Source organism: Macaca mulatta, chromosome 16, assembly GCF_049350105.2.
Source record: "Macaca mulatta isolate MMU2019108-1 chromosome 16, T2T-MMU8v2.0, whole genome shotgun sequence".
In the NCBI taxonomy this organism is placed as follows: Eukaryota; Metazoa; Chordata; class Mammalia; order Primates; family Cercopithecidae; genus Macaca; species Macaca mulatta.
The window spans coordinates 5,563,245-5,588,191 of record NC_133421.1 but is presented as its reverse complement, the minus strand read 5'-3'; the positions used below and the strand labels follow the sequence as shown (position 1 = coordinate 5,588,191).

Here is a 24,947-nt window from a genome sequence, read left to right as displayed (position 1 = left end):
CCTAATCTCTGTTTCCAGGTTCGACGTGGTGGCATTGGTGCCCAGTGTGGGTTGGTATTTGCCTATAACTCATCTTCTGATAAATTTTGTGCAGAAGAACACTTCAAAAGGTTTGAAAAATATGACAAATGGAAGCTTCAGGAGCTCAGGCAATTTGTAAAAAGCAGGTAAGAAGGTAAAAAATCTTTGTAGAACAAAGATCTACAGAACAAAAGTCTTTGTAGTTAATAAGAATGTATTCATGCTCATTAGTGAACTATGCTTTCTTGTCTTTATAGAAAAAGTGCCAGTAATCTATCTCAGTGTCCTTAAGCATTCATTGCTTTCTAGCAGCATATCTGAAGATGTGTATGTTAATTTGTTCGTAGCCTGTTACTCAGTCTCTTTTGTGACCAGAGGCACACATCTTCACAATGGCTGGGTAATGATCCATCTGTGCCTGAATTGTGGACAGCCTGCGATCTGTAGCCATTCCCCAACCCCCCTTCTCCCATTCCTGCTTTTCACAAACATGTTTATTAAGTACCTACTATGTGCCAGGCCTGATGCTAGGTGCTAAAGATACTGTAATGAGGAAATTGGCATAGTTCTTGCTTTGTATAGCTTACTGTTTAGCTCAGAAGACAAGTAAGAAAACTTGCAGTATCAACAGTGCTATGAATGTTCTGTAGGGGAGAAAAGGCGCTGTGGGGACACAGGGCAGAGCAGCTCTCCTGATCAGAGACGTCTTTCTAGAGCAAGTGTTGTTATGCTGTTTATGAAGGATGAGTTGGAGTTGATCGGCCACTGGAAGGAGAATGTCCTAAGCAGAGAGGGCAGCTTCATGGGTCCAGAGGTGAAGCATGGCACATTGAAGGAAGGGGCAGGTTCCACGTTGCTGAGGGATAGTTGGAGGGAGGGTGATGAGAGAAGCAGCTGGAGAGCTGGGAAGGGGCAGGGCATTCAGGGCTTTGTCTCTGTTTCTCTGTCCTGAAAGCGTTGTGTGAGGGGGCATGTCGGGGGAATGTGTTGAGGCATTTCCGGAAAAGCGAGGGGTTCAACTGCGTGTTGTAGAAGCACTGCTCAGGATCATGTTGTGTGTCGTGAGGACTGGAAGGGAGCAAGTCTGGAGGCAGCTGGGCTGGGAGGAGGTTGTCACTTATTACCTAGGAAGCCAGAGATGTGGGTGACCCCTGCTAGAGCAGCAGCAGCGGCAGTGGAGAGATGTGGACCGAGAGACCACTTAGCAGGGGGAAGTGACAGGACCTGGTGATTGACTGAACGTAGAGCAGGAGAGGGAAAAAGCTTCAGCAGCGGTGAATCGTGGCTTTTGGCTTGAGCAGGTGGGAAAAACAGGTTTGTGGGGAAGATGATGAGCTCAGATTTTGTTCTGTTGAATTTGAAGTTCTAAGAAACCTTTGAGGTGTTCGGTAGCCAATTGGATAAACAGGTCAGGAGCCAGGAAGAGGAGTTTGTGCTGAAGGTACAGATGTGAGAGGCATTTAAACAAGAATTTAAAATGTAGAAATAGGCCAAGTGCGGTGGCTTATGCATGTAATGCCAGCATTTTGGTAGGCCAAGGTAGGTGGATTTTGAGCCCAGGGGATTGAGACCAGCCTGGGCAACATAGTGAGACCCCGTCTCTAAAAAAAAACATAAAAATTAGCTAGGCATGGTATCGCGTGCCTGTAGTCCCTGTTACTTGGAAGGCTGAGGTGGGAGGATCCCTTGAGCCCTGGAGGTTGAGGCTGCAGTGAACTATCTTCACGCCACTGCACTCCTGCCTGGGTGACAGTGAGATCCTGCCTTAAAAATAGATAGATAGATAGATAGATAGATAGATAGATAGATAGATAGATAGATAGATAAGATAAGATAAGATAGATTAGATAGATAGATAGATACATAGATAGATAGATAGATAGATAGATAGATAGATAGATAGATAGATAGAAAGAATGTAGAAATGGAAGAGATCATTCTGCAAGAGTGTGTGAACTGGGAAGAGAAGAGAACTTAGGTCAACAAGAGACACACCAGGCTTTAAGGGGCAACAAGGAAAACTCAGCCAGACAAGCAGCAGGAAAGCCAGGGCCTCGTGAAGGAAAGCTGTGTCCTCATGAAGCCGAGGGAAAATAATGTTTGAGGGAATGGGCGGTGGTGTCAGATGTTACCCAGAAGTCAGAAGATAAAGTCTAAAAATGAATCTGTTGGATGTAGCCACTGGTGCCCCCTTGGAGAAGGTTACCTCCCTTATTGCTATTAGTGAGTTAAAATTCAAGGAGCTAACACAAGAAAAAAAAAAAAAAAAAAAAAAAAAAAAAAAACTCGAGCTGAAACCCTGAACTTGCTTACATTATTTCGTGGATAATGGATTGCTGGTGTTAATAGAAGTCTTTAAATACCATCCATCGCAGTGCCACTTGAGCTTCAGTGTGCATACCCATCAGCCAGGGAATTTGTGAAAATGCACATTCTGAGTTAGGAGCTCTGGATGGGGTCTGAGACTTAGATTTCTAACAGGCTCTCAGGGGATTCTGATGCTACCTGTCTCTGGACCATACTTGAAATCGTAAGGATCCAGAATGAGTCGCTCTTCTTGCTGCAATTCCTTTAGCAGCATTCCTGACAAAGGCTCGATCAAACTGTCTACAATACTGTTGATGGAAAACTCACCACGTATCAGGCACTTCAGGAACCAGAAGTTGTTCAGTTGAAATGCACATTTGTAATGTCTCTTCCGTGGCCTTCATTTCAGCCCTCTAATGGATTCGAACAAGTGTCCTTCACTCCTGAAATCTCCGTTCCATTACATGTGGATGCCTTTGTAAACACTGCTTTTCTTTTTAAATAATAGCTAGAGATGACACTGGGTTTTAAGCAGCCATGTCCTACTCTCGGGACAAAGTAAAATAGGTCATTTCCCCTAAACCTGCTGTTAAACAAGGTCTACTATGTGCCAGGCCTGATGCTAGGTGCTAAAGATACTGTAATGAGGAAATTTGCATAGTTCTTACACAAGATGATTTTTTTTTAACGTAAATACAGGCCTATTCGCCCCTCTCTTAATGATTTTAGCTCCTAGTTCCAGCCTGAATGACTCTTAAATCCTGATTTTGTTGGCCTACGTATTCACCAGTCCCTCTCCAGTTTGGAAATCAAAATGTTAATGTGCATGCATTTTCTTTTTGCCTTTTTTTTGGTCATATCCCCTTGGTTAGGCGTTGGTCAGTCAGCGTGCTCCAGGGTCAGCAGTTGGTGCTGTGCATACGTAAGAGGACTAGTATTCAGCTCTCTCGCATCTTGCCTACTGTGTAGTGCAGCGTAGGGGACAAGACTGCTTCTCTCTGTTCTCTGGCACCCTGTCAGCTTTCTGCATCTCAGAGATTTCCTTGACAACTTGCAAAGAGTAGGTTAAAAAATCTTCAAGCTTATGATATTGATGAACTCATTAATATGGTTTTGGGTTAAGAGAATACCATTTCCCATTAGGGTTAACTGTATCATGAAAGGTTTATGCCAAGAAAGACTTACATTAAGAAGGGACATTCTGCCGGGCACGGTGGCTCACACCTGTAATCCTAGCACTTTGGAAGGCCGAGGCGGGTGGATCATTTGAGGTCAGGACTTGAGGTCAGAAACCAGCCTGGCCAAGATGGTGAAACCCCATCTCTACTGAAAATACAAAAAAATTAGCTGGGTGTGGTGGCGGGCGCCTGTAATCCCAGCTACTTGTGAAGCTGAGGCAGGAGAATCTTTTGAACCTGGGAGGTGGAGGTTGCAGTGAGCCAAGATTGTGCCACTGCACTCCAGCCTGGGTGACAGAGCGAGACGCCATCTCAAAAAGAAAAAAAAAAAGAAGGGACATTTTTTCTCTCTGTTACCGAACCTACTCTGGATTGTCTTCTTGCCATAATTCCCTCTTTTTGGTAGTTTTACCCACATAGAATACTGGTGTGTCACCAGCTTGGTGGCTATATCACAGACTGAATAGTGGAAAGTTTTAGGAATGTTACTTGAAAAAAACTGTTCTTTTTCTCCTTCTTATTTATTTATATATTTATTATTATTATTATTTTTTTTTTTTTGAGGCAGAGTTTCGCTCTTGTTATCCAGGCTGGAGTGCAGTGGTGCGATCTTGGCTCACCGCAACCTCCGCCTCCTGGGTTCAAGTGATTCCCCTGCCTCAGCCTCCCGAGTGGCTGGGATTACAAGCGTGCGCCACCACGCCTGGCTAATTTTGTATTTTTAGTAGAGACGGGGTTTCTTCATGTTGGTCAGGCTGGTCTCGAATTCCTGACTTCAGGTGATCTGCCTGCCTAGGCCTCCCAAAGTACTGGGGTTACAAGTGTGAGCCACCATGCCCGGCCTTATTCATATATTTTTTTGAGATGGAGTCTTGCTCTGTCACCCAGGCTGGAGTGCAATGGCATGATCTCAGCTCACTGAAACCTCCGCCTCCTGGGTTCAAGTGATTCCCCTGCCTCAGCCTCCCAAGTAGCTGAGATTACAGGTGTGTACCACCATGCCTAGCTAGTTTTTTGTGTTTTTAGTAGAGACGGGGTTCACCGTGTTTACCAGGCTGGTCTCAAAACTCCTGACCTCAAGTGATCCACTTGCCTCAACTTCCTAAAGTGCTTACAGGTGTGAGCCATCGTGCCCGGCACTTCTTAGTTACTTAATTCCTGAAAAAGGAATAGCATTTAAGTATTCAGCTTTTAAAAAGAAGTGGCATATAGTTGTATCTCTTCAGCCTTAAGGCTAGAATGTTTTTCTGAAAGGACTTCTTAAGAAACAGACAAGAATACTGAGGCCTACGAAGGCTGGGGTTTTTCTTTTTTTTAGCTCCAGGATCTGAAAGCCTTCAAACTTTTACCCATCAGCCATTGCAAGTGGCCCAGACCTTTATATGGTCGTAAACATGTTAGCCAGACCTCGGGAAAGAAAACCAAGCCTGCCTCTTTTCTGGCACCTTCCAGAAGCACATGCCAGCTGTTGCATCATGCGTTATTCCTGAGTGTCTCATCCAAGAGGCCCGACTTCCTCTCGCATTCTTCAGATGAGCCAGTTATTTGGAGAAGCAGACTTTCTCCTTAGTTCCCAGATTATATTTGGGACTGATGTAGTTCCCAGTTCATAGAGAATGAGACTGAGCAATGGAAAGGCAATACTACCAACTGTCTCATGTGTTCACAGGGTACCAGGTACCATACTCAGCTCTCGGTTGTTCACTGACGGGCTACAGATACAAGTTACGTGCCACTTAGATGATACCTTATTTGTTAGACCCTTGAGAAATTTCAGAATAAGAAAAAGTTTTGTGAATACTCTTGTCTTTACAGGATTGGTTGCTCTTCTGATGACCTTGGAGAGGATGATCCTATTGGCTGGTTTGAACTGGAAGAAGAATGGGATGAAGCAGATGTCAAGCTGCAACAGTGCAGAGTTGCCAAAGTAAGCATTAGTGAGTTGTTTGCCCACTCCCCTGCTTTTATTCTGTGTTTTTTGAGTGGTGATTGTGTATCAGCCCTGTGCCAATGCTGGAACCCCAGAGGCAAATCTACCTTCAGGGAGTTCATACTCTATTGGAGAGACAGATGTGTAAGACAGTGCGCTGCCAGCTATGATAAAGGGAGAAACAGAGGGCTGTTGGCACCCAGGGGAAAAATATTTAACTCGAAAGCTTCTCAGGAAAGGTGGTGTGATGCCAAATGTTGGCGACTGATTAAGTTGTCATCTTTAGCCAGGCTACAACGTGTGGAGGAGGGCATCTTGGGCTGAGAGAATAGTGAGAACACAGACATCAACTTAAGAGAGAGGTGTTGCTGTAGAAAAGACCAGTCATTATTTGGCTACTTAATTTTTTTCTAAACCTTGGATGTAAATCTCAGGCTTGAATAAGAGAATTAGGAACTCTCTTAAGGGCACGTAATAGTAGGTGCTTGGTAAATATTTATGCAGTTGAGTAGTGTGTTCTGAAAGGCCCTTAACAACGAGCTCTCACTGTAAGAAGCAGGTAGTTTGCATGAAAGTTGGGTTTGGAAAATGGCCGTAGATTTGAGTGGACAGGACTGTTTTCCTGGGTTTCTAGCAGAGGGGTTGCATGCATCATTGGGGGCTTTGAGGTGGAGGGCATTGATTGTCATCGTCATATATCTGATTTCTGTTTCAAAATGACTGCCACAGAGCAAAACTACTTTTATTCATCCTCTCTTCCTATTTTTGCCTCTAAGAGGGAGTAATGATGCAATTTTCCTTACTGTAATCTACCCAAACGTGACTTTATTCAACATTTGTATTGTCTTTTTTTTCTGCATACTGTAAATGCTGGACTTAAGATTTTGTGTCCTTAGTGCTGAGCGTAGTGTTTCCTAATAAATTAGAAAAATCATAGGAAGACCTTCCCGTAAAGGCCTTTTCCCCTCTTCATCAGTATTCAGGAATTCTGAGTTCTTCTTTTGAAATCTCTCTTTTCCCGTCCAGTATCTGATGGTGAAGTTCCTCTGCACCCGTCAGGAGTCAGCAGAGCGCTTGGGAGTGCAAGGCTTGAGCATCAGTGGGTACCTCCGGCCTGCAAGAGCAGAAGCAGAACAGAGTGTTACCTGTGCGCACTGCAGAAAGGACACAGAGGAGAGTGTGTGTGGGGCCACGCTGCTCCTCAGGACCCTTCAGTTTACCCAGCAGCTCGCCCATGACCTGGTAGGGCTTCCTCAGTGTTAGACTGCATTCCTTTAGGAAAAGTGAATGACAGTATTCAGAGAAATGAACACCAACTGATAAAACCTGGCCCTGCGGAAGCCAATAGGACAGACATTGTACTGCTGCAGGGACATTAAAAGCTGAGGAAAGTGAGCTGTTGGCACTCATGGCATGAGTCAGTGAAGTGGCCTGTGGCCATCAGTGTGGCTTCTCCCGGAGTAGACCTACAGACACATCTTCAAGAGCCCTGGCAGTGGCTGCCATGGGGAAACAAACAGAACAAGTTCATGGGATTTGCATCTTCTTTAAGTCCTAGAAGAATTACAACTGAAGTCTAGGTGAATTCTCATTATTTACTGAAAATACGAAAATAATGGCAGGATTTCGAATCAAAAATGATTTTTCGATTTCTGACTTTTTTTGATACTGACTCTTTTTTTTTTTTTTTTTTTTTTTTGAGACGGAGTCTCGCTCTGTCGCCCAGGCTGGAGTGCAAGCTCCGCCTCCTGGGTTTACGCCATTCTCCTGCCTCAGCCTCCTGAGTAGCTGGGACTACAGGCGCCCGCCACCGCGCCCGGCTAATTTTTTGTATTTTTTTAGTAGAGACGGGGTTTCACCGTGGTCTCGATCTCCTGACCTTGTGATCCACCCGCCTCGGCCTCCCAAAGTGCTGGGATTACAGGCGTGAGCCACCGCGCCCGGCCAGATACTGACTCTTACAGTCAGTAATATAACACAGTGACAACTCACTCAAAGGAAGATTCTTAAAGCCATCACCATAGCCTCGGGAGTTCAGTGGAGGGGGCCCTCGCATGTGTAGTGTACAGCAGTGTCCGCTCTTGAGCCCCATTCTGCTTCAGGGCACATTCAGAGGCTGGTGACTCAGTTCATATAAGGTTTGTTTGGTCTTTGTTATTCAGACCTCCTATGTCAGTAGAAAAGAGCAAATGAGAAGGAGATGCCTGGAAATAACAGACATGCTTACCGAAGGGTTGATAGCTTTCAGCCCACACGTGTGGAGGGCATCAGTATATTGTCGTACAGTCCTGGACAGTAATCATCCAGGAAATACTGGCTTATGTGCTGGGTTAGGAAGTCAGGAGTGTTCATGGATACATGTGACGTGTGTGTCTGCGGGGGGGTGGTTGTGTATATATATACACTTACATACGTACATATAACGCACACATATATTTTAGAAAGTTTCAAACCAAAAATAGTTGTTGGCAAACCTTTTCATAGTAAAGAGTAAGCATCAGCAATATGAAAGTCTCACTCATGTACAGCCACCTCATCCCTTTACAACGAGAAGTAAATGAGGCATTACAGTATTTCTCTAAATGCATTTTTCAATTTTATTTATTCTGATCTTTATTTTTAGGTGCAGCAGAAGGAAAGTGGCTTAAAATACAAATCTTTTCTGGACTTCACGGGTCTTGATTTGCAGATCTTCTGGAATTTTTACAGTAAATTAAAGCAAAAGTAGGTCAGAATTTGTTATAAGGTGATAATCACGTAAACTGAAAACACTGAGTTTTACTATTCTAAGTGGATGTTTTTTTTTCCTAATTTTTTTTACTTCCTGCCAGTGCTTATGGTTCGATTTAAAAGATATGGTTATTATTGAAAATAACACCTCAGATTTCTATAAAATATTTAGGCAATAGTAAGCAGGTCGAGTATTACAGTACTGTCCTCATTTTACAGATGAAAAAGTAGGATCAGAAATGAACTTCCTGGCCGGGCTCGGTAGCTCACGCCTATAATCCTAGCACTTTGGGAGGCTGAGGTGGGTGGATCACAAGGTCAGGAGTTCAACACCAGCCTGGCCAATATGCTGAAACCCCATCTCTACTAAAAATACAAAAATTAGCTGGGCGTGGTGGTGGGCACCTGTAGTCCCAGCTACTTGGGAGGCTGAGGCAGAAGAATCACTTGAACCTGGGAGGCTGAGTTACGGTGAGCTGAGATCGCCACTGCACAATCTCAGCCTGGGAGACAGAGCAAGACTCAGTCTCAAAAAAAAAAGAAATGAACTTCCTTCCCCACAGTGGGCAGAGTCAGATGGGATCTGTTTCCAGATGTCTAGTAGTGTTCTTTCTGGTCCACCCTTCTTCCTCTCAGTTGGCATTATTTTCACCGAGCCTGGCGCCCGGAGGAAAGTCCTTTGTACAGCTATATGGCTTTGGAGAGTAAATGCAACTTGCCCTTTTGCTCTCTGATGTTTTTTGTCTTTCTGTAGCCCGAGGGAAGAATGCATCTCTGCCCAAACCCTGCTCCTGCAGCTCCTCCAGAGCTGCTTCTCTGTACTGCAGGGAGATGTACTGGCTGCTTCTGAGGAGGAGAAACCTCCAATCCAGAGCCCTAAAGGAGTGGAGGCTGCCAAGGAGCTCTACACACACTTGTGTGATGGTAGGGATTTGGGTTTTTTCTTTAATGCAACCCTGTGTGGGTAGCCTGGAGGGCCTCTTGCGATAGAGAAGAGGGGTGTCCTATGATGATGCGAGCCAGAAAGTGATTGCTACTGTGGGAATCCCCCACAGAGGGATTGTTGCTGTGGGAATCCCCCAGAAAGGGATTGCTGCTGTGGGAAACGAGTGTTTCCTCTGATGCTGAGTTACTAGTTTGAGTTCAGGATTTATTCCTTCCTCAACTGACTTCTCTTCCTCCTGGTTTCAGATCTATAGCTGTGTTATGTTGAGAGTCATTCCTGTCGTACTATTGAGCCTTAACTTCAACTAAGTCACTGAGATGAGACTGATAGATTGAGGGGGAGTGAAACACGTGGCCATCTGAAGTTACACTTAAGGCTTTGCCAAGTTGTGTCTTAAAAGGACAGGGAAGTAATGACATAGAAACTGATACATATGGTCTTTGTTTTAGTTAAATGTAAGCAAATAAAAAGCAATTTTTTGTACCACGTGGCCTGTACAGAAATACTTCTTCACTCTGGTATTCAGTACAAAATGGAGAGTAGTGAATTTATAGGCTAGTTATAGCAGATGTATAAGCGAATAGATGGAATATATGAAAGCTGATGCCATTGTTCATTTTATCAGTGGTAGACAGGGTGGATGGAGACTCTGTGCCCATGGAGATACTAAAACAAGAAGTCAGGAATACCCTTCTCAATGGGGCTGCCATCTTCTTTCCTAATCGACAGACCCGGCGGAACCATCTCTTCACCATGATGGTAATTATTACTAAAAGTCTGGATTCAATTTCTGAAGTCTGTGAGGATGAAATTTGCTAGGCTTTGTTATCTCTGAATATATTGTCTGTTGCAACGTCCCAGATGTTTGTTAATATTGTGTGCAGAGCTTTGTGTGGGACAGATATCTAAGGACATGGCACTCAGAGTGGGATGACACATATTCCCAATCTGTGTTTCATGGTCTGGTGTCTCTCAAAGTGACAGTGTAGTCTCCTTCATCTTTGTGACTTGCCTACAACCATCCTTTCTTTTCAACATTTTAACTTTGTATTATAGGCAAATTCAAAACAAATACCAAAGCCAACTAAATAGCATAGTGAATACCCCTGTCCCCCAAATGTACCTGTCACCTAGCTTCAACAGTCATAAACTCTCGCTAATCTTGTTTTATCTACAGTTTTATCTTGTTTTATCTCACCCCCGCTTTCCTCCTTTCCCCACTGGCCATTATTATTTCAAAGTAACTTCCTGACATTTTATTCATAAATACTTCAGTATGTATCTGTAAAACTAGTACCACCAAGTTTTTTTGTGTGTTTGTTTTTTAGATAGGTTCTTGTTCTGTTGGTCAGGCTGGAGTGCGGTGGTGCAATCGCAGCTTACTGTGTTCTCTACCTCTCGGACTCAAGCAGTCCTCCCACCTTAGCCTCCCAAGTAGTTGGGACTACCGGTGCATGCCACAACGCCTGGCTAATTTTAGTATTTTTTGTAGAGATGGGTTTTACCATATTGCCCAGGCTGGTCTTGAAGCCCAAGGCTCAAGCGATCCACCCACCTCAGCCTCCCAAAGTGCTGGGATTACAGGCGTGAGCCACTCGCCTGGCCGGTATCACCAAGTATTATTCCTCAAATGGTTCTTGTCACTCTCCTAGACCACTTCCTCGTGTTCCTCAGACATTAGTACTCAAAGTGAAAAATGCCTTTAGTATCTATAAGCTCTGTATTACCAAATGGAATATCCTATACAAAGATCCAGGGTTTTAATTCTGTAGAAAGTATTTGTATATGAAAATAAATATGATGCATGAAAAAAATGTAAAACAAAACAAACATTTTTCTCTCTAGGCCATATCAAAAACACCTAGGTAGGGGAACTTCAGAGGTTCCTGTGTTACAATGATGGTAAAACGTAGGGAAATGTAAGTATACCAAGGGAGTAAAATAGAGAAATGCGTATGAGAAAGCAAAATTACAGGAACCCCAATGAAATATAATTTTACCAGTCCAACAACATATAAACAAAATTATGGCCAAGTTGGATTTATGCTGGAAATACAGTGATGGTTCAGCAGTAGAAAATCTATAAATGAAATCAGAGAGGGGAAAAAAAAAACATATCACTAAATGCAGAAAAATTTTTTTTTTTTTTTTTTTTTTGAGATGGAGTCTTACTCTGTCGCCCAGGCTGGAGTGCAGTGGCATGATCTCAGCTCACTGCAGGCTCCGCCCTCCAAGTTCAAGCAATTCTCCTGCCTCAGCCTCCCAAGTAGCTGGGATTACAGGCACCTGCCACCGCGCCCAGCTAATTTTTTGTATTTTTAGTAGAGACGGGGTTTCACCATCTTGGCCAGACTGGTCTTGAACTCCTGACCTTGTGATCCACCTGCCTCGGCCTCCCAAAGTGCTGGGATTACAGGCATGAGCCACCGTGCCCGGCCCAAACATTTTTTAGTAAGATTAAATTCTGATGATTAAAACAGTGAAACAATATGGTTTCATTAGCAAACTCAAAATAGAAGGAGACTCCTTTAATCTGGTAGAGGGCATGTATCCAAAACCTACAATAAGCAGTGTATTTGATGGTGGATCACTAGAAGCATTCCTTTCAAAATGCGGAATAAGACAAGGATGCTCACTCTCATTGCTTCTCTTTGAGGGCCTAGCTAGTGCTATAGGACAAGGGAAAGAAGTGTTAATAGAAAGAATAAAATATTTATTTGTTTTGATATGATTATAGATTACTTTTTGTCTGTGTAGTCAAACAACTGATATAATTATTTAAAAGAATTTTACAAAGGAAACTAGATATAGCATTTTAAAAAGGCATTTCTAATGCGGCAACCAGTGAGCAAACATAAGAAAAGTGGTCTGTGGGATGCACAAAGGCCTATAGAAATAAGGGACGGAAGCCGGGCATGGTGGCACACGCCTGTAGTCCTAGCGGCTAGGGAGGTTGAAGCAGGAGAATTGCTTGAACCCAGGAGGTGGAGGTTGTGGTGAGCTGAGATCACACCACTGCACTTCAGCCTGGGCAACAGAGTGAGATTCCGTCTCAAAAAAAAAAAAAAAAAAAGCAAAGAAATAAGGGAACGAACAAAAGAAGCATAAAATGTGGTCGCTGATGGCAAAGGGCTGCAGTCTAACTGGGGACACCTGCCACAAGGAAAAACTGATTCCATATGCAAGAGGAGAATCATGTTGAGGCTAAGTGATTGAGGAAGGTTTCAGAGAAGGAGTGTATTTGTTTGTGTAATTCCAGCTGTATATAAAATTTACATACCAGCTTGAGGAATCACTTCTCACATTGTGAGTTGCATAACCTTTGACAGCATCAGCTGACCTGACCCACTGGACTGTGGGTGGGTCTCTATCCTACTTGTTTGGTGCGAGAATTTACCAGGTAGCTGAGCAAATGAGTAATTTCCTAGCACGTGTCCTACGCAGAAAATAGAAACAGGACATACGACTTTTTGAATGACATTAGTGTCTTCTTATGCTGAGAAGTTAAATAGCACTGCCAGCCTTTTATATAGTGCTAAGCAGTTCTCTTTCCATCAGGCACTTCCTCAATATCTTCTGATACCATACCCTTAAGAGATGTGATTGCTCTTGGGATGGCATGTCCAATGGCAAAAAGTATCTATCAGCCAGGCGTGGTGGCTCATGCCTGTAATCCCAGCACTTTGGGAGGCAGAGGTGGGTGGATCACCTGAGGTCAGGAGTTCGAGACCAGCCTGGCCCACATAGCGAAACCCCATCTCTACTGAAAATACAAAAATTAGCCAGGCGTGGTAGTGGGCTCCTGTAATCCTAGATGCTTGGGAGGCTGAGGCAGGAGAATTGCTTGAAGCCGGAAGGCAGAAGTTGCAGTGAGCTGAGATCATGCCACTGCACTCCAGCCCGGGCAACAAGAGCGAAATTCTGTCTCCAAAAAAAAAAAAAAGTGTATTTCTTTTTGAGGTCGTTTCCCTAAGCAGGAATCTTGAACCTCCTGTTGACTTTGGCAGTGAACCAAGTGCACCTACCACCTTGTGTTTAGATGGTTGGTTCTCTCCATCTTAGCACTTGAGCAGGTTTTAGTGGGGTGCCGTGAGGCAGTTGGCTGGCCTGGCATTCCTCATACTTGGGAACAGTGGGGTGGTGATGTTTCATTGCTGCTCTAGGTCTCTGGAATATCATGGACTAGATTTTCTGAATGTACACTTTCTGGTTTTCTAGAAGAATGTCACCGAGCAGGAGCACAAGCAGTCCCTGCAGCTCACTTTCCGTTCACTGTGCACGTATTTTAGGTAAGTTGGTCGTTCTTTTTAATTGTCAGATAACTCAAATCTTTGCAAAGTTGTTTTCTTGAGCTCGCCCTTTTATGTACCTTCGGAGTAGTACTTCCTTCCACCCAGTTAGAAAGCCGAGTTTCTGTGGGCGACCCAAATAGTAGTAAACTAATAATCTTGTTGACGCCCAATCCAGTTCCCATCCGTTTTAAGACAGTTTCAAATTGAGCCCATTGAGGGTCTTTTTGAACACTTCAGTTTCTGAGTGATGTTTAACAACAAAAACTGAAGCCAAAGGAATGTAGGGTCCTGTATTCGGGTCTACGTTAAAACCAGCTACAGACGCCCAGAGTGATAGTTTGCAGAAGGAAGCGTGCTGGGAGGGGAGGGCTTCGAGATTTTTGCCTGTTGCAGTTACCGGTATGAAGCTTCGTGACTAGAGGTAGGCTTTACTACCTGTAGGCTTCATTACTAGAGGTATCGACTCTTTTTTTTTTTTTTTTTTTTTTTTGAGACAGAGTCTCGCTCTGTCACCCAGGCTGGAGTGCAGTGGCCGGATCTCAGCTCACTGCAAGCTCCGCCTCCTGGGTTCACGCCATTCTCCTGCCTCAGCCTCCCCAGTAGCTGGGACTACAGGCGCCCGCCACCTCGCCCGGCTAGTTTTTTGTATTTTTTAGTAGAGACGGGGTTTCACCGTGTTAGCCAGGATGGTCTCGATCTCCTGACCTCGTGATCCGCCCGTCTCGGCCTCCCAAAGTGCTGGGATTATAGGCGTGAGCCACTGCGCCCGGCCGAGGTATCGACTCTTGAAGGAGGAAGGGAACTAGTATCCTGAGCGACTGCCTGCAAGTCAGACTATACCTGGTATGGATGCCAGACTTAGAGGACTGTCTGTTTAAATGTGCTCGGAATCAAGTGGCAAGGATGCTGAAAGGGCCTGGGGCTGTCCTGTGAAAATATATGAAGACACAAGGAACATTTAGCCAGGACTTTCAAGCTAGCACTCGTGAGATGAGCTGTGTTTCATATTGGTGGCCAAGGTGATTTATTCATCAGCCTTCTGCCTCAGGATCTCTTCCAGGACTGGAGGGTTTGTGAGTCTGTGCTAATGGAAGCACATGTGGACGGACAGCGGCACAGCCCCAGCTGGGTCCGCGGCCTGTATTCCCGACCCAAACTCCTCCCGTCCCATGGAACTGACACTGAAACCTTTCTGCGCTCTGTTTTGGAAACTTTTAAGACAGCATAAAAATCTTTCTCCTGAAGCCAGGTGTCAGGACTAATTTGTATGCTTTCAGTGACAAGGATCCAGGCGGCCTCCTGCTTTTACCTGAGAAGAACGACCTGGCCAAGATGAACATCAGTGAAGTCCTGGCGGTCATGGACACTCTCCTGTCTGTTGCTGCTCGAGAGGTATCCGATGGCTGTCTCGTTATTTTCTTTCTCATGCTTGTGGGGGCGTGTGATGTGGCAGTCTCTCGTGTCCCCCTTTGCCTCTTTGTAGTATGAATGTACATTGTTGTGGTTTTTTCTGTTGGTGTTGTTTTGAGATAGGGTCTTGCTCTGTCACCCAGGCTGGGGTGCCATGGCACAATCACAGCTCACTGCAGCTTCCACTTCCCAGGCCAAGCGATCCTCCCACCTCAGTCTCCCAAGTAGCTGGGACCACAGGCACACGCCACCATGCCTAGCTAATTTTTAAATTATTTGTAGAGACGAGGTCTCTCTATGTTGCCCAGGCTGGTCTTGGACTCTTGGGATCAAGAAATCCTCCCACTTTGGCCTCCCAAAGTGCTGAGATTACAGGTGTGAGCCACTGTGCCTGGCATGAATGTACTTTGTTACTTGACCCTTACAAATGATCACAAAGGTTTCCCAGCCAGCCCTTGCAAATGAGTGAGGCGTGTTACGGTTCTTGGTAGTCAGCAAACAATAAAAACACAGAAGTGCTCGATAATGCTTACTGTGGAAAAAGAGGAATGGGTTTGTATCAAATCCCTTTGTAGTGGTTGTCAGTGAGCCCAGCACATAGTTATGTGTTAGTGGTGTGAATTTTCAGGAAGACTACTTGGACTTTAAAGAAATTCAGGGCCAGTCACAGTGTCTCACGCCTGTAACCCCAGCACTTTGGGAGGGCAAGGCGGGCTGATCACCTGAAGTTGGGAGTTCAAGACCAGCCTGACCAACATGGAGAAATACAAAAATACAAAATTAGCTGGGCTAATTTAATTAATTACAAATTAGTTCCCTTTCTACTAAAAATATAAAATTAGCTGGGCGTCGTGGCTCATGCCTGTAATCCCAGCTACTCGGGAGGCTTAGGCAGGAGAACTGCTTGAACCCGGTAGATGGAGGTTGTGGTGAGCCTAGATCACACCATTGCACTCCAGCCTGGGCAACAAGAGCGAAACTCTGTCTCAAAAAAAGAAATTCAGATTTCTTAGCAATTTCGTGGACTAATCAAATCTGAAAGTATATTATCTTTTTTCTGTGTTAATGATTTTTTAAATGTGCCTTTTTTTAAAAAATATAAGGGATTTTCTTTCTTAAAATGTAGTTTATGCTCCAGAGGGATCAGTCACTTGGGATATTTGACAGAAAAAAAGATTTCTAGATCCCACCCTAAACTACTGATTCAAAAATCTCTAGGGATAGGGCGTAAGAACCTGCATTTTTCTAAGCACCCCGAGAGATTCTAAAGTGATAGCACCCCCGTACTAGGAGACCAAGAACTACCTCTTTGGGCTAAACATGGGAACCAGAGAGTTGGAGGAGAGTTTGTGGCGCACTAGCCCAAACCACATCCTTGAGGTGTCTAATGATGTGGACTTGAAGGTGGCTTTTCTGTGGCTGATAACTTGTATCTTTTGACTGAACTTAGTGTCTTTAAATCTCTCACATTTTTGCGGGTGCCTTACTGTTTTGAGTTGCTGTTAGAGCCATGATTTCATTCATTCCCAGCTGCATGGCGTGCTGGGCCATCAGCAGGTATCCCCCCCAATTCACTGATGGGGACCTCAGAGCGCTTGTAGGTTGCTTGTAGGTTATCATGTGCCAAGGTTGCTGTTACACTGACCACTGTTTAGATCTAGCATTAATTTAGATCTAGGGTAACATTGACTTCATAAGCCTCAACTTTGTTTTTAATCAAAAACTATGCTCTGCTTTTTGCTGTCACGTTAATTTTCTCTTACTTCTGCCTTCTGGCTTATTCCCAGACTTTTCTGCCCATCTCTGAGTCTTCCTTAAAAAACTCGCTTCAGTCTACAGCTCATCAGTATGTGTTCTCGGCCCCAGTTAGCCATGGCTCATTCTAATCTCCGTCCTTATTTCTACATTTCCCATACCTTCCCTTTCTTCTGGAGCTCGTCCACATTCTACCTGTTTCTCAGATCCCTGAAGCCTGAACTAAGTTCTCCCCCTCAGCAGTCTTTCTTCTGTAGTTACATCATCAGTGCCGTTGGGCAGAAAACTTCAGTCTTCTCCCCTGGTTCTCACAGGCATTGAGGCTGCCCCGCGTGTGAGGAGTGGGTAGGCGCTAGAGTCAGGACTGAAACCAGGGCTGTTTGACTCAGAGCCTTGTCCTCTTTCCACTAGGGAAGATAGGCCAGATTCATTTTAAGATGTACATGGAGAAATGAGATAGCATTTGCCCGAGAGAATTTCGCATAATTGTATACCATTTGGAGATCAGATGTGTGCCTTTTCTTCTCTTTCACTTACCTGTGGCACAAAAGAAGTTACAGGTATCATTGAACTTCCTTACTAGAGATGCAGCTATTAATGTGTTTCCCTGAATTATCTTTCAGTAAAAGACATTTATAGTTATACTAAAGAGTTAGGGTTCAATTAGGAAAAAAAAATTAAAGGTGATCAGAAGTGTACCTAGTCTGAAATTTTTCTCATGAATCTGTCAGATTCAACAAATATCCACTGAATGCCTGCTGTGTGCTAGGCCCTGTGCTAGGAACAGGGCATACAGTGATGTAAGAAGAGCACAGTCTTGAGGAGCAAGTATATAATCAGGTAGTTGTAACAGTGCAGCAAGGGTCTTTTTTAAGGACTAGCCATTCCCAGTATCTCTGAGTCCATTTCTGTCCATCCACATACCTTTTCATGGCTCACTGGCTTCCTCCCTTGCCAGACATAACCATCATCCTGAAGTTTGTGTTCACCATTTCCTTGTTCTTCTTTCTACTTACTCCTGCACAGCGCATCTGTATCGCCTGGGTTTTACCTGTAATGGAATCATATAGTGTACAGTCTTCCGTGTCTGGAGGTCAGATAACCCTTCAAAGAAACTTTTGAGAACAAAGGTGATGGTTAGAGAGCCATAGGGGCATGAATGATTATGTTTTTAAGGTGGGAGCGGTTTAACTGAAGGCTTGAGGGAAGGAGCCAGAGAAAGGAGATTTTAAGATGTAAGAGAAATAAGAGATACCCAGTGGGATAAGGTTCCTGAGGTGGCAGAAGGAGATGTCATGTGGAGTAAAAAACCTTTGTAAAGGTTCCGAAAAGCTGGAGGGAAAGAGGGGAGTTTTCATAATACCGTCTTTCTTGGTCACTGCTGGGTTGAAAGCTGTGTCGTGACTGTTTTCATAGCTATGGTTTGTTTTTGCTGGTGACAGCTGCTGCTTTGGAGGATGCCCTTGGCTACGCTCTGTGAATGGCTTTGTCATGAACGCTTTCTGTTTGTCTCCTCCCTTGTAGTGCGAGCTGTTAATGCTCAGTGGGGCCCCCGGGGAGGTTGGCTCTGTGCTCTTCTCCCTGTTCTGGTCCGTCCAAGGCAGCCTGCTATCCTGGTGCTACCTGCAGCTGAAGAGCACGGACTCTGGAGCCAAAGATCTTGCCGTGGACCTTATTGAAAAATGTGAGTTTCAATATGAAATCCATGAAAACAGATGGCGTTTGGGTTTTGACTCTGAGTATGTTCTCTTCTTTAGTAACTCATGCATTGCGTGTGCATATGGTTTTCTTCATTACAGTTCAGATTCTTGGACTGGTTTGGTCTAATTAAAATAAAATTCAGCAGCATGTCTTTTTGTCCAGTTTCCTCTCTGAGCATGGTATGCCTAAGTATTTTTATTGTAGAATTAGATCATTTCACAGCCTAAACGCTGGTTTTGCAGTCATATAGCACTCTTACGTGACGTCTCATTCTTCGGGAGAGTCTATCCCTGTTTTAATCAGTCATCTAAAAATGAAAGTCTTGGAATTTTAAAAATCTAAGGTGTATGAGCATTGCTGTGACCTTTGCTGATTACTGAGAATAATTAGATTCATGTTCTGTAAACTCACAGAAAGTTATATGAAACCCAACAGGTGCTGACAAATTATACATGGAAAATTTAGTACCATCAAACTTGGTCCCAGCAGCTGTGACGAGAACACTTATATTGGGCCCTGCCACCTAGAGCTTGGCCTGTTAGATTGGTCCACCTAATGCACGGGCTCATTGTAAACAGAAGGAAAAGGCGAGGCTGACAGCTGGGTTAGTCAGGCATGTAATTTCACTTCTGCGAGTGCTCCTCCACTTCATCAAAAGACCAGAAAAAACTCCCTTTAAAAGTAGTCTTTTACTGAAATTCACACTGCTTCTTCCTCCCAGAGGAATGCTTTAGGATGACACTGTATGGCCTTGTGATCTTTGCTGTGGAATCCCCTCCACAGCTTCTGTAGTCCTCTTTATTCTTGTCCGTGGTGATAACTAAGCATGTGATATTTCTACTGCATAAAATATTAATTATGTTCTTTGTTTTGGCAGATGTGGGACAGTTTCTGGCAAGCATGAGAGTGATTTTGGAATCCCTTTTGTCACAATACAGTGGAAAAACCATAGTAGAAAGATTATGTAATTCAGTGTTTTCAATGGCAGCTCGTCAACTGGTAAGACAAACTGGCAGCTATTTGTAGTGAACCGGAAAGGGGTTGGGGATCTTCATCCCCAGGCCCAGCCTAAGGAGGACGCTGAGCACTTCATCCATCTTCCATTAGGTTATCTTCCTGCTGGACTTCTGCACTTTAGACATCCCACACTGCGTGCTCTTGCGAGAGTTCAGTGTCCTCACAGAACTCCTGAAGAAGCTCTGCAGTGGCCCCGAAGGAGGACTGAGGAAGGTAACTCGAGTTGGCACTTGAGCCGCCCTGTGTTTGCTCTCAGGAGTGATGGGACACACTTAGTGAAGTGGACGGCGGACTGTAGATAGGCACAGCTGAGCAGCTTCTAGAAGGCTCCCTTGATTTTATCAGCGGTCTTGCCAACAAGGGTAAATACCAGTCCAAGTTGATGTGGCCTGGTCAGCATTAGAAAGGAGACACAGACGAAAAGCTGTAGAGATGAATCTCATCATTTTATAGTTTATGAAGTTACATGAAAACCATTTAAGTGAATGAAAAAATTGAAGTCTAGAAGAGAAAATGTATGTTGTTGTTTATTTATTTATTTATTTGAGACGGAGTCTTGCTGTGTCGCTCATTCTGGAATGCAGTGGCGCAATCTCAGCTCACTGCAAGCTCCGCCTCCCGGGTTCACGCCGTTCTCCTGCCTCAGGCTCCCAAGTAGCTGGGACTACAGGCGCCCGCCACCACGCCCGGCTAATTTTTTTTGTATTTTTAGTAAAGACGGGGTTTCACCATGTTAGCCAGGATGGTCTCAATCTCCTGACCTCGTGATCCGCCCGCCTCGGTCTCCCAAAGTGCTGGGATTACAGGCGTGAGCCACTGCGCCCGGCCGAGAAAATGTATGTTGAAAGGCAAATTAGAAGGTTTTGTCTTTAGAAGACATTTCTCCCTTAATTTTGCATACATAACGTTTAATCACTGTCTTGTGTGAGCTTCATAACAACTTTGTGGCGAAAGCAAAGACCCCCTCCCCGCGGGCCCCCCCCACAAAAAAAAGGAAGAGGGTAGGAGAAGAAGGGAGAGTGGATCCAGATTTGCCAGTGTCCCAAGTAGGAATGTGAGGTCTTTAGTCATTCAGTACTTTTTCCACTGGGAATTCACACTGGTAATGATTTGTAAGAAGTAGTTCTGTCGTAGTGAAAAGGTAAAAGCTGGTCACAGAGTTTTTGTAGTGTCATAAAAGCATGTCTACTTTGCTGCGTGATGGATGTATGTTGATCTGTCTGTGAAGATGGGAATGTCAGGTATGTCTTCGAGCCTGTGTGCTGGTTTGTGCAGGGCTGCCAAAGCCCCTTTGCCTGGAGCACTGATGGAGAAACAGTCTGCTGCGTGTGGATAGGTGTCGAGTGATAGAACCTTTTCTCCCCCCGGCTCATTTGTTATCATAGCTGGATGTTGAGACCTGGCAACAGGAACAGCCTGTGGTGTTACATACGTGGACTAAGGAATCTGCCCACAACTATGAAAATAATTGCCATGAGGCATCTGTCTTTGTTAGCCCAGGGGCAACCTATTTTGAGGTGGAATTTGATGACAGGTGTGAAACTGAAAAAAGGTAAGACCTCTATGTTCTTTTACCCCCAAGCGATAACAGGTCAACAATGAGAGAAGGAAGCTAATAGAGGTTATGCCTTCACAGGTATGATTATCTGGAATTTACCGACGCTAGAGGTCGGAAAACACGCTATGACACAAAAGTTGGCACTGATAAGTGGCCCAAGGTGAGTGAGAGTCCCAGAAAGAGGTACCTACTGCTGCACCAACGCTTTTCCTTTTGTCGGCCTTCTGGGGGCAGTAGAGGTAAGGTCTTTGAAGGGAAGCATTTATGTTACACTTTTGTGAAAGGAAGGATTTGTATCGGAGTTTGACCAACTACAATCTGTCACCTGTTCTGTAAACATTGTTTTGGGGCACAGCCATGCCTGTTTATCGTTTATAGCTGCTTTGGCACTGCAGTGGCAGAGTTGAGTAGTTGCAGCAGACAGCCTTGCCTAGAGTAAATGAAGAACTTTCATACTTAACGGGAAGAGCTGGTGGGTCTAGGAGGATGGCCCAGACCTTGTGGTAGAAGCCAAGAGTCTGCCTCACAGTTAGAGCTGCTTGAGCTCTTGGGCTGGAGGTTTAGTGCTGCCTCAGACTGTTGACCCTCTCTCCATGGTCAGTGGTCTTGGCAGGAGCAGAGGCATGGAAATGTGACCACTGGCTGAGTAGGTAGTGGACAGACGGTCACCCCAGGTGTAAAAAGCTGAGCAGCAGTGTTCTGCCAACTCTCCTTCTTCATGGGGTGCGGCTATGAATTTTCTGTTTCCGTCACCCCTTTGTACATTTCTCCATTAGTCATTTTGGGCGTGTGGAAATAGAGATCAGTTTTAAATGGAGACGTTTCTAGTCATGAAGAACATGCTTACTTCTGAAGCACTCCTCTCATCTGTCTGACCACACGATTTCTGTTTGTCTCTAGAAAGTGACCTTCAAGGCCGGTCCTCGGTTGCAGTTCCTCTTTCACTCTGACAGCAGTCACAACGAATGGGGCTACAAATTCACTGTCACTGCCTACGGCCTGCCCGATGTTGCTGTGTCTTGGGGGCTGGATTTACAACTCCTTGTCTCCCGGCTGATGGGACGCCTAGCTTCCCAGTGCATGGCACTCAAGTCTGTGCATCGTAAGTCCACGTCCCCGTTCCTTCCCTTCTCCTTGCAACCATGGTGAAGTGCAAGGTGCGTGCTTGCCCTCTTGTAGGTCATCTCCACTTAATGGCAGGGGGTTAATAATATTCCCTTTCAGTTTCCTTTAAACCAAAAGAATAAAGTGTCCACTCGACACCATTGTCATGAAGCTTTTTGCCTTAGACTTTGGAACATAGAACAAAGGATGCCATGGGTTCTCTGTCTGTGGAGGATAACAGCTTTTGTTTGGCAACATTGTCATTTTTTTGTAAGTAGGTGTAGGTATAGTCCAACCAAAAGGCAGGAATATAGAATAAGTTGATTGCATATCCTTTAAATATGTGAATATTTATGTAAATATATGTAGATACGTGAATATGAATTTTGTTTTAAAGTGATTCATTCAGGGCTGAGCAAGGTCGCTCATGCTGGTAATCCCAGCACTTTAGGAGGCCAAGTGGGAGGATTTCTTGATCCCAGGAGTTCAAAACCAGCATGGGTAGTGTAGTGAGATCCCTATCTGTACCAAAAAAATGTAACAAGTAGCCAGGTGTGGTGGCACATGCCTTTTGTCTCAGCTACTTGGGAGGCTGAGGCAGGAGGATCACTTAAGCCTGTGAGTTGGAGGCTGCAGTGAATTGTGATCATATTGCTGCACTCCAGTCGGGATAACAGAGAGAGACTGTCTCTTAAAACAAAAGGAAAAAGGTGTGTTCAATTTAGTTAGTTATTTAATTATTCCAGGGAACAAGAAGTACAGAATAAAACTTTCTACTGTATTTTATTTCTTTATCATTTCTTGAGTTTTTCCAATTTTAGAAGTAAAATATAGAAAAATACATAATGGAAAAAAAAACAAAGGAAAATAGAATCATCCTTAATCCTGACACTCAGAAGTAACTCATTTTCTTCTTTTCATATTTCTCCAAGAAAGAAAGAAATAACTATTAACATTTTTATTTCCACCTATTCTTTTCCCTATGCTCATTGTAAACACATCTATGCTGGATATTTATTATTTGCTACATAATTAAGTTTACAAATTGTGAATGTTTTTTCCATAATTAAATGTTCCTGAATGGCCTCACATTACATGCCAGAAATGGTTCATACCCTATTTTCAGCTTACTATAAACAGATTAGTCATTGCAAAGGTTCCTTGTAGCTGAAGTTGTTCCACAGAACAGCGGTATTGCAGGACTTGCTGGTTTAGCTTAATCTGTGATGTGTGTTTACAGAGTATCACAATTACATTCTGGTATGTGGGTAAATTTTCTCTTTTAATAGTATTCATGGTTTTTTTTAACCTTTTCTTTCTCATTTCAGAGATTCTCAATACATTAAGGCAAAAATAGAACTCTCACGTGTCTTCTTCTCTTTCTAGAATTAGGAAGTAACATGGCTATACCTCAGGCAAAAATGGCATTAGTCCTAAGCTCCCCGCTGTGGAAACCTGTCTTCAGGCATCAGATTTGTCCGGAGTTGGAATTAGAAGCAAGCTGGCCCACTCACCCACACCAGAATAGTAAGGAGGTATTTACTCTTCTATTCTCTTTCTCTTTAGACTGCAAACTGCCTACGAGTATTTATTACTTTAAGTTATAAACATGTGTGTTTCTATCTTACTACCCGTATTAAGCAGTTAGCTCCTTGAGGCCAGAAACTATACCTTGTTAATTTGTTAACGCCACTGTGTCCCACAGGGGCCAGTGCACAATAGGTGTTCAGAAATACTGAATGTGAGTCTTGGGTGAAATGTAGCAGGTGCTCAGTAAATCTCTGTTGGTGGAGTTATCAGGCAAACAATTGAGTGTACTTCTAGTGCCTGCTGAGCCAAGCTTTAGAGGAATGATTTGTGCTATATCTTTTGTTCTCCGTAGAATTACAGCACATGATTTAGGTGTATCATATTTTAAAAACTAAAAGGTTTGCCCTGTCTCTATTTTTCCCCTCTCCTTCCCTCTATTTCTGTATTCTACTTCTCTTCCTTCCCCTCCCTGCCCTGCCCTGCCCCACATTATTCAGTAGTTAATTGCCAGATCCAGTGGCTCTTCCTCAGCTTCTGTTCTCCTTGCCTCTGTTAAATTTGGCTCCTTCAGACCCTCTCTTCTTTGGATCCATGCTAGTCCGCTGTCTTCTCTTACATCTGACTGCCCACCTGCCTCCTTCATTGAGTTTTCATATTCCTCCTTCCCTGAAGGGTAGGCTTTATTCAGGCTTTCTTCCCTTCCCCACAGCCCACCAAGAGTTCATCCTCTCCACTTTCTTCTCCTGTCACATTGCGGCACTAATTCCTCATATCAGTCTCCAGGTCTGGTTTTCTCCCTGCTCCAAGTATCTGTTTCCATCTTCCTGTGAGGCATTTCCATTTAAATGTCCTGACTCCCGTTAACTCAGAAGTGTAAAACCAGAGACTGGTCACTTCTGTGATGGTCACTGTTTCCCCAGGCCTGAAGCCACTGCTCCCTAGCATCCCCTGTCCTCACCTGTCTCCCCATTCCTGTCCACTCAGCCTGCAGGTCCTGTGGATTCTTCCTCATGATGTTCGTCTCTGTCCTTTCCTCTGTCTGCATCTTTATCCGGGCCCTCATTCGCACCTGCCTTATGACATTGGTACCTGCCAAGTTTTTTTTTATAATCACTGCATTATCTTGTCATTCCACTGCCAAGCACCATTAATGGCTCCCCATTGCCCACAGGGTGAAGTCTAACTCCTCAATGTGACAGTCAAGGCTCTCTGCAGTCTCCTTTCACCTTACCTATCTGACTCTAGTTCCCATCACTCCCCAGCTGAGACTTCAGGCCAGGTCAGTCTCCCCACTGACTCGTAACCTCTGCTAATGGTTATGTTCCTCAGGGCCAAGTCTGCCAGTCCTTCAGGGTCCAGGCCAAAGCCCATATCCTCCAGGAGGCTTTTCTTAATTCCTGTAACCTGCCAGGATCTCTCTCCTTTGAATTCTCAGCACTGGGTATCCCTTCTAGGCATTTGGCACTTG

The 24,947-nt window shown here is 44.4% G+C and overlaps 1 protein-coding gene across 4 annotated transcripts in view; it reads left to right on the top strand.

The window, feature by feature from the left end:
• ZZEF1 (zinc finger ZZ-type and EF-hand domain containing 1) overlaps positions 1–24,947 on the top strand; it is a 140,239-nt gene that overhangs the window by 46,233 nt on the left and 69,059 nt on the right. For 3 of the 4 annotated variants that reach the window (XR_013405924.1, XM_015118265.3, XM_077969820.1), the window contains exons 11-25: positions 19–167; positions 5,322–5,433; positions 6,463–6,678; positions 8,060–8,160; positions 8,921–9,090; positions 9,738–9,871; positions 13,331–13,401; positions 14,682–14,796; positions 18,094–18,253; positions 19,148–19,269; positions 19,378–19,500; positions 20,673–20,839; positions 20,924–21,005; positions 21,746–21,947; positions 23,336–23,484. Coding sequence is in view for 3 of the 4 variants with exons in the window: in XM_015118265.3 (XP_014973751.3) it covers positions 19–167; positions 5,322–5,433; positions 6,463–6,678; positions 8,060–8,160; positions 8,921–9,090; positions 9,738–9,871; positions 13,331–13,401; positions 14,682–14,796; positions 18,094–18,253; positions 19,148–19,269; positions 19,378–19,500; positions 20,673–20,839; positions 20,924–21,005; positions 21,746–21,947; positions 23,336–23,484 (2,073 nt within the window). In the remaining variant the exon portion in view is untranslated. The remainder of the gene's footprint in view (positions 1–18; positions 168–5,321; positions 5,434–6,462; positions 6,679–8,059; positions 8,161–8,920; positions 9,091–9,737; positions 9,872–13,330; positions 13,402–14,681; positions 14,797–18,093; positions 18,254–19,147; positions 19,270–19,377; positions 19,501–20,672; positions 20,840–20,923; positions 21,006–21,745; positions 21,948–23,335; positions 23,485–24,947) is intronic. The other variant, XM_028835900.2, reaches the window with a different exon arrangement.